At 42.1% G+C, this 9,487-nt stretch overlaps 1 protein-coding gene across 1 annotated transcript; it reads left to right on the top strand.

The window, feature by feature from the left end:
* Positions 1-4,030: 4,030 nt before the first annotated feature.
* Positions 4,031-9,450, top strand: LOC134000028 (uncharacterized). The gene is made up of 3 exons (XM_062439336.1): positions 4,031-4,474; positions 4,626-5,027; positions 5,539-9,450. The coding sequence occupies exons 1-3, from the start codon at positions 4,031-4,033 to the stop codon at positions 9,448-9,450; spliced, it is 4,758 nt and encodes a 1,585-aa protein (XP_062295320.1).
* The last annotated feature ends 37 nt before the right edge of the window (positions 9,451-9,487 follow it).

Here is a 9,487-nt window from a genome sequence, read left to right as displayed (position 1 = left end):
GTTTTCTTCTCTGACTGTCCTTCCATCCTACCGACTGGCCAGACCTTGGAGAAATTTCGACATTGAGGTGAGTTCAATTTATTTCTAAAATCAAACAAATTTGTGAACAATCTAGAAAGAAGATGGTGGGTTAACATTTATAATGATGTAATCACATCACAGTAGAGCATGTGTATCTATACTCAAGCCTGGGTTTTTTATAATATAGTTGTAAAAAGTAAAAGAAAAAAATATTTACGAAGTACCTTCCTGGGATACAAATTAAGGACTGTCACTGTCATTGCTTTTTGGCAGTTTTTTTTTTCTTTTTCAGAGGATTTTCTTGTCTTGAGAATAGTTTAAAAGTGTGAGAAAAGACAACGTTCAAGTCTTGAAACACAAACAGACATGCCCAATAATAATTTTTTGGAAAGAAACATTACTGAGCTTTTAATTTTTCTAAGCTTTGAGCTAAACTAAATTCCATTCATTTTGACTGTATTAAGACGACAGCAGAAATATCAATGCTAAAAATCTTAAAACAACAGATAAAAATTAAATGATAATTTCATACCACTGGGGCTAAGGTAGAAACAAATGTAAAAGATTGAATTTGGGTGAATTGATGCATTGAATCTTAGGAGATATAAGCCAAATGTCAAATAGTTTTCCATTTAAGATATTTTTATGTAATATCGAGTAATAATAGTACTAATAGCACTGCTTATATTCAGTAATTGAGCTATTGGAATCACAAGATAGAGTACAGACGGTCAGCATTGTGTGGAAGACTGATAGATCAAATCAGGAGAAATCTGATTTTCCAACAGTCACACAGCGAGGGACTCATTCGCCTTGACAACCAACAACAAAACAAAAAAAATGCCAAGCTTCAGTTTTGTGCAGGGTAGGTGGAGGGGGGCTGAAAATGGAGTAACTGCTCTCACATGTGAGCAGATGGGTTTAGTTATTAGTCATTACTAGTTTCTGAATTGCTGCTGAGCTCAGAGGGTATTGTCTCACACAGAAGTAAAATCTGGATGCATTCCATTCATGTTCACCACACAGATACACAAAGAGACCTGTGTTAGACTCAGCAGCCCCTTAACTATAAATCAGATAATTGACTTACTGGCTCCACTAATGTGAGAAAGGTTGGACATCATGTGAAGGAAACCAAAGGGCAGATGAGAAGGAGCACATGTTTTGTGATATTCTGTATTGCACTCTGTCAGTTTGTCTGTGTGTACAGCATGTGTGTCAGTGTTTGTGTGTCTCAAGGCCTGAGGTGTAATTTGTCAGTAAAACTGACACTTGTAGAACAAGATTAAGAGTCCATGCAACCACACTAGGCTGTATGTAGGAACAATAAGGTTCTTAGCTAAATGCTAATCAGCATGCTAAAATACTTACAGTGACGTTAGCGTGATGATGTTTAGCAGGTGTATTTACTACCTTAGTGTGTTAGCATGTATACATTTGCTAGTTAATAGAATATTTGGTCATAAACAAATGTGTTGGACATATAACAAATTTGAACTGATAATGGTGTTAGATGAAAAGCCATAGGATCACCAAAGTTGTTACAATTCATCCTAAGGGGAATGTTTGTATCAAAGTTCATGGCTATTCAGTCAATTTGTTGAGACATTTCATTATAATAAACAAAAATGTGGCAAGAGATAATTTACGGAGCTTATTGCATTCATTCAATAAAAAAAATACAGATCCTGTTTTTCTGAGTAATTTTTTCTAAAATCAGTTTTTCTGAGTAATTTTTTCTGTTTTTCTGAGTAATTTTTTTTAAAATCAGTTTTTCTGAGTAATTATTTCTGTTTTTCTGAGTAATTTTTTTGGATCAGTTTTTCTGAGTAATTTTTTTTGGATCAGTTTTTCTGAGTAATTATTTCTGTTTTTCTGAGTAATTTTTTTTTTCCTGTTTTTCTGAGTAATTTTTTTCCCCCTGTTTTTCTGAGTAATTTTTTCCCCTTGTTTTTCTGAGTAATTTTTTCCCCTTGTTTTTCTGAGTAATTTTTTTCCCTGTTTTTTTGAGTAATTTTTTCTCTACTTCGAAATCTCGCGATAACACCTCACTTGCAAGTGACTCCTGCAGCTCCTGCTCCTGCTATGACCCGTCTTCAGCTCTCTACTCCCCCGGGGTCAATTAAGGTGAGGCAAGTTACACACAGGGTATGATACACATGATTTCAGTTTAGTTAGCCGCTAACAGTTTTGTTTCCATCATGCCGGACAGTTTCTTTTGTCAAAAGTGAATCGCCTTTCTTCCATTTTATTGGCTTGGCACAAATAAAACGAGCCCACATGCCGTCATAATATTAAGCTATATGCTAATCGTAGCCTATGACTCATAGGCTATGAGCAGTGTTGGGTAGTAACGCGTTATTAGCCTAGTAACGCCGTTACTTTTTTCAGTAACTAATAACGTTTCCGTTACCGAACGCTGCGTTACTCCGTTCTTTTCCGTTCGTTCTGGTGAGGTTTTACAACGGCACACAGTTCCCACCATAGATATATATGGTTCCCACAACATTTGAGCGATCAATAAAGTTTCATTGAATTGAAAGACAGAGCACAACAAAGCACTCGGTGCCCTCTATCGTCCTACATGTAATCAAACGCGGCTAACTAAACTGAAATCATGTGTATCATACCCTGTGTGTAACTTGCCTCACCTTAATTGACCCCGGTGGAGTAGAGAGCTGAAGACGGGTCATAGCAGGAGCAGGAGCTGCAGGAGTCACTTGCAAGTGAGGTGTTATCGCGAGATTTCGAAGTAGAGAAAAAATTACTCAAAAAAACAGGGAAAAAAATTACTCAGAAAAACAAGGGGAAAAAATTACTCAGAAAAACAAGGGGAAAAAATTACTCAGAAAAACAGGGGGAAAAAAATTACTCAGAAAAACAGGAAAAAAAAAATTACTCAGAAAAACAGAAATAATTACTCAGAAAAACTGATCCAAAAAAAATTACTCAGAAAAACAGGAAAAAAATTACTCAGAAAAACTGATCCAAAAAAATTACTCAGAAAAACAGAAATAATTACTCAGAAAAACTGATTTAAAAAAAAATTACTCAGAAAAACAGAAAAAATTACTCAGAAAAACTGATTTTAGAAAAAATTACTCAGAAAAACAGGATCTGTATTTTTTTTTATTGAATGAATGCAATAAGCTTCCGTAATAATTCATCAAGGTAGTGGAAGAAATTACTGATAAACTGACCAGCTGATGTTCCATACCTAGAGACACATGCTAGAGCTTCGCTAAAACAAATCAACAAGTGACAGCAATTCAAGTTAAGTCAGTGAAGATGGTTAAAACTGTTTTCATTCCCTTTCCACTCCTGTCCCCTATACAGTCATTGTTATATACATATATAAGAGAACAACACTACTCAACATTGGCTGATGATTTGGAGTTCCTACTTCTGACTTTGACTATGGCTAAGGGTTGGGGTTGCTTGAAAATAATTAGTTGGTACACCATGTTAAAAGGCAAAAGTGTTCATAGGATGGCCCCAAAGGTGAGGTGAAACATGGATTGTTATAGAGAAAAGTGAGACATGAAATATGGTGATAAAGCTTCATATTTTCAGACAGTGTCTCCTGCAAAGCATTCATAGTGTTGTTTCAGGTTGACCACTTGACAAGCAGTCCTGATGAAGTATATATTTGCAACTTTAGCATAGCTATATTCATTACCTTTAGGAAGTATGAGGTTGGGCATATCAGTCTTGTCACATTTTTTGTTTGTGTGCTACATATATTTTTAACTATTAGGAGAGCTAATCTCAAATGAATATGGTTTCCCGTGAAGCTGAACTGTGTTTAAGCTGTTTATTAAGTCTGTTAACAAAAGTACATGTATACCTATATGTATATGTATACATACATACATCTTATTTTTGCTGTGTTGTTTTGTTGTGTGTTTAATGCTGTTGTGCCACACAGTCCCACACATAATACCTGGCTTCACCATTCATTCTTTCTCTCGTTTTTCCTTCTCTCTCAAGCCTCTGCCATTTTAACAGGATGAATCTCCAAGACTACCCTGTCCCAGAGTTGGATGTCACCTTGCAAGAGGTGGGCCGTGTCCTACAGCTCACTTTAAGTCCCAATCTCTACCCTGAGTTCAAAAGCACACTGGAACAGCAGAAGGAGCTCCTTCAAGAGGCCCAGCAGAAATTAGCAACCAGTGCTGCAGGCCAAGAGAATTGGGTGACAACGCAGTTCAAGAGAAGTCTGTTATCTTGTTTTGACCCCTTGCCTACTTCCACAGCCCTCCCTGTTGTACTTCTTCCATCCAAATCAAAGAGATGTACTCAGCTGGGGAGGGCAGCCGCTCTTCTCTGGGCTGCAGCAAAGCTGTACAGTGAGCCCTTGTTATTGGAAGGTGATGTGCCAATGGAGCGCACACAGCAGTCGGAGGTATTCGCTGCCAGCCGGATTCCTGGCAGGAGTCGAGATGAAATAAAGGTGAGATTACTGGTAGAAGTGGGGAGAAAACTTAGAGGCTTTCTATTTTTGGCAGTAAATGAGTTAGGTTGAATCTTCAATTAGTTTATTTCGTCATCATCTCAAAATATTTATCCCTGTATCATGAGCCATTTCTAATCTTTGTCTCCAGGTCTACACAGACAGCCTCCATGCCATCATCACCTGTGCTGCAGGAGTGTTCCCTGTTGACATACTGTGGCGTCCAAGCACTGGTGGGCCAATTTCTGCTCGATCATTTGTTGACATCTACAACCATCTGGCTAAGGTTGTAGATCAACCCAGTGCCGAAAAACTGAATGATCCCTCAGCCATTTGCAGTCTCTCAGCTCTGGAGCGCAAAACCTGGGCTGCCATCAGGGAAGAGATCCTGGGACAAGGAGGGGCAGAAGCAGCATCACTGGGGCTGATGGAAAGTGCCGTGCTGGCACTATGTCTGGAAGACCACAATGCACCCTCTGAACTGGCTGATGTCCTCAATGCAGTGAGACTGGGAGGGGGAGGAGACAGTCCGTGTCTGAGATACTATGATAAGGTACTGGATAGTATCTGGATAAAGATTTTTAAAAAGCTGCAGATTAGATGGAGAATATTTGACATTGGTTCAATTTGCATGTAACATTCATATCAGGCTTTTTGTTTAGCATCTTTTCCACATTGCAATTGCATCTGATTCTGAGGTCAAATAAGGTAAACCACATTATGACATGATTTATACCAGGGTTTAAATAAGCATTGTGATTTTCTATATGACAAAGTAGTTACACTCTCAGAGCATAGCTGAGTTCATTAGATTAACATTAACAAACACATCTTGAGCTGCAATTTTTCATTGGCTCACCAAAAACTAGTCGGTTCATTGCAACTTAGGACACCTAGTCTAAATGAAGACATTAAGAAGACCAGCTAGTGAAGTTCTTGGATTTTTATATGTGCAACATGTGTATGTGCTTAACATTTTCGACATTAACAGAAAAATAATCCACTTATAAGGTTCAATTTCAGTGGACTAAAAGCACACCAATTGTTTTTCTATTTTTTGACAGGTGGTGAATCTGGTGGTGTTCAAGGACAGCACAGCTGGGATGGTGTTTGAGCACAGTGCTGTGGATGGGATGGTGGCAGGGCTTGTGACTGAGCATGTGTATCATTTGTCTGAGACTGCTGACTTAAACCTTGTCCATACTGACACAGAAAATGTGAACGGGTCTGTCAAAGTGAACATTGCTAATGCTAATTCTATTTTCCCAACTCCTCTAACGTTACCCTTGCAATGGTTGAATACCCCCAAGCCAAGCCCTGACTTGAAAGTGACAAATCCAGTTCTCACTTTTGATGTGTCCTCCTATCCCGATGTCTTTTCTACTCTCAGAGGGCAGAGAGGCCTTTATGATGCTTGGATAAACTTCTCTTTGCAGCTTTCCCTGATGCAAACTCTTGGGGAATCTGCTGTCAATCACATACTTGTCACACCTACCCATATGCGCCACTATAAACATGGCCGTTGTGATCCTACATACACACTCACAATGCAGTCACGCAAGTTAGTAGGTGCCTTGACATCCTGCATTACCCCAAACAAGACAATGCAATACACTACTGACCTCCTACGCTTGTTCCATGTTGCATTTTTGGAACACAAAAGCCTCATCAAAAACACCAAAAGTGGTCAAGGTGTTGGTCCCCACCTAGCTGCCCTGCGTCGATCTTTGCCATCTGACAATCCATTGAAGACGTTTCTGGACCCCTTTGGATGTCCATCTGTGTACCTCACAGGTACAGATCTGAAGGAGGGTGTAGAGTGTGGAGTAGGAAATGTTTATGCACAAGACCAGCTGGCTGTAACCTACCTGGGCAAGAGAGACATGGTTCGAATTGTGCTTAATGGCAAAGGGAGCTTTGCTCTGACACTGGAGAAGCTTCAAGAAAATTTGAAGGTAAACCTGAAGTTAGTGATGCTTCTAGCTGTCAGATATGCCATTGCATGCCAAATGGGAGCCTTGGAGTGTCTACTCAAACAGGGTCAAACTGAGAAAATGAATGGAGAGATAAACCACAGTGCAGGGAGCCTAAACAACCACAAAACTACTTCTGAACCTACCACAGGAATGAGCCCAGACCATACTCTGGTGATTCATGGTGGTGCTGGAGAGGAGATGATGCTGAACCCCCATGTGATTGGGGTTATTGAGTTTGCTCTGCAGACAGCCTTAACCCTTGGATCTCAAGTGCTTCAGCAAGGTGGCAGGAGTTTGGATGCAGTTCAGAGGTCAGTGGAAGCTCTGGAAGACTGCTTCCTGTTCAATGCAGGCAAAGGCTCAGTATTCAACAAAGATGGCAAAAATGAAATGGAAGCAACCATTGTAGATGGCAATTCACTGAGGTCAGGATCTGTTGCCTGTGTGCAAAGTGTGAAGAACCCAATAAAAGCAGCCAGATGTGTCATGGAGAAAAGTTCTCATTCACTCATTGTGGGAGATGGGGCTGAGGAGTTTCTGCAAGGGTTGGAGGAGAAGGGGAAGCCTGTTGGGCCTGAGTATTTCTACACTGATATACGTCACAGAGAGTTAAATGCAAAGCTCAGTGCTGGAAATATCTCAAAAAACAATCACCCTCAGACAGTTGGAGCTGTGGCCTTAGATCGTTGGCACGGATTGGCTGCTGCATCATCCACTGGCGGGTTAGTAGGAAAGCTGAAAGGGCGAGTTGGGGATACAGCAGTAGTGGGGGCAGGGATATATGCTGATGACATGTTAGCTATTAGCTGCTCTGGAGATGGAGATGTGTTCCTGAGGCACACAGTTGCACAGAAAATAGCCAGCCTCTATCATCACAAAGGCCATAGCCTTAGGCAGGCATGTAGAGAAGTGATGGCCGAAAATCTGGAAGGGGTCTGTGCAGGAATCATTGCTGTGGACACTAAAGGTGATGCCATCATTGAAACAAATGCTGGTGTGATGTTTGTGGCTTCAATGATAAGTGGCATTTCAAGAGTGGAGGTCTTAAGGCCCTTAAAGAACTTCTCTGATGTGATCTGGGAAACAGATGAGCTGGTTGCCTACCTCGATCCAAGCCCTTGGATCTCTGGGTCAACCATTTTGACTAGAAAAACTTTAAGTGGGGTAAGCAGCATCTTCCAGTTAGCTGCACCTGATTATGTGGCCATGCTACAAGGAGCAAAAGCTGTGTCAAGTTTGCTATGTGAGCGACTGGGAGTGAAGCGCTGTGCCTTGGTTTTCAATCCAAGTCCAGATCAGCCAGCACAAATCAGAGTGCTCCCACTTCATGGTCTAGAGCCAAAGTGGCAGCCCCATCTTGCCAATGAAGAGGAATTTCACACTTACGACCCTGGCTACTGCACCTCAAAAAGTGGCCCATGCTGGGATGGTGAAGCACTGACCCAGGTTCAAGCCAAGATCAGAAACGGACTGCCAACATCAAATGCACCTTCTTGCTTTGACTTTTTTGGAGATCCTTCTGATGAAAACCTGTTTAGTCGTATTGTACGTGGAGATCAGCAGCAGTGGAGAGTGTGGGAAGACAATGAGCATGTTGCCTTCCTCACACCGTACCCAAACACTCCAGGACTAACTGTTGTGGTGCCACGCAAACCACTGCCCAGCGACATCTTCAAACTAGGAGAGTGTGACTATGAAGCACTGATCCTGGCCACTTATAAAGTTGCACGACTACTGGAAGAAGGAATGAGAGCTCGAGGTGTTGCTCTGATCTTTGAGGGCTTTGAGATTGACTACGCTCATGCCAAGCTGATCCCTTTGTTACCTTCACCAGATGACATTAAGACTGCCAAACCACAACCAGAATGTTTCCAAAGCTACCCAGGATATGTGTCATCACTGAGTGGCCCAGCTGCTGACCATGAGACTCTCAAAAAGATCCACACAAAAATCACCCAGTGCAGGCCTCCACACTCATGGGAAGACCCTCAGTCCCACTCCACACTTGCCATTAAGAGCCAATGGTACCGCAACTTGTTCCAGATTCAAAACACTCTTTTCCACAGCACAGTGGAATATTTCCACAGTTCCTGCCGGTACTCCTACGCTCTCACCCCTCTCACCACAGACACCATCTCCTCACCAATGGGCCTGGGATCTGACTCTGAGCCAGTTTCCGTTAACCTGCTGGGCCAGGACATCTACCTGGCTGACTCAATGCAGTTTGTTCTTGAATATTTCCTTCGCTTTCAGGAGAACCTTCCAGGAACCTACTATATATCGCCCAGCTTTAGAGGGGAAGATCCTGATGCCACACATTTGAACCAGTTCTACCATGTGGAGTGTGAACTGTTGGGTGACATGGACAATGCCATTTCCATAGCAGAGGGATACCTGGCTTACCTCACCAAGTCCATGTTGAAGAAACACGCCAATACAATCCTCAACACTGCTGGGACCCTGACACATGTCAAAGACATGCTGAGTAAACTGGATGGAAGAACTCCACTACCAAGAGTCACTCTAGACCAGGCCATTCCCATGATGCCCTCTGCTGACTGCTTAGAATGGGTACAAGATGGCCAGCCCCAGTTTGGCAGAAAGCTAACACGCAAAGGAGAGCGGGTGTTGATAGAGAAATATGGTGGTGCAGTTTGGCTGACTGAGATGGACCATCTAGGAGTTCCCTTTTACCAAGCATATGTGGAGGGCACTGGGCGGTGCAAAGCCAAAGCTTCTGACCTTCTGCTGGGGCTGGGTGAGACTGTTGGTCTTGGTGAACGTCATTCAACCCCCGAGATGGTACAGGAGGCTCTCAAACACCATGCAGTGCCAGAGCAGCCCTACAAGTGGTACCTAAACATCCGCCAGGTGAAACCACTCCTAACCAGTGGATGGGGCATGGGGACAGAGCGCTACCTGTGTTGGCTGCTTCAGCATGATGACATCAGAGATATACACATCATTCCTAGGATGAAAGGAATGAAGTACATGCCCTGATCGTCAGTACTCAAGATTTTCCAGTCCTTAGATGTGA

This window comes from Scomber scombrus, chromosome 18 (genome assembly GCF_963691925.1).
Source record: "Scomber scombrus chromosome 18, fScoSco1.1, whole genome shotgun sequence".
In the NCBI taxonomy this organism is placed as follows: Eukaryota; Metazoa; Chordata; class Actinopteri; order Scombriformes; family Scombridae; genus Scomber; species Scomber scombrus.
This window is presented reverse-complemented; position numbering and strand designations above follow the sequence as displayed.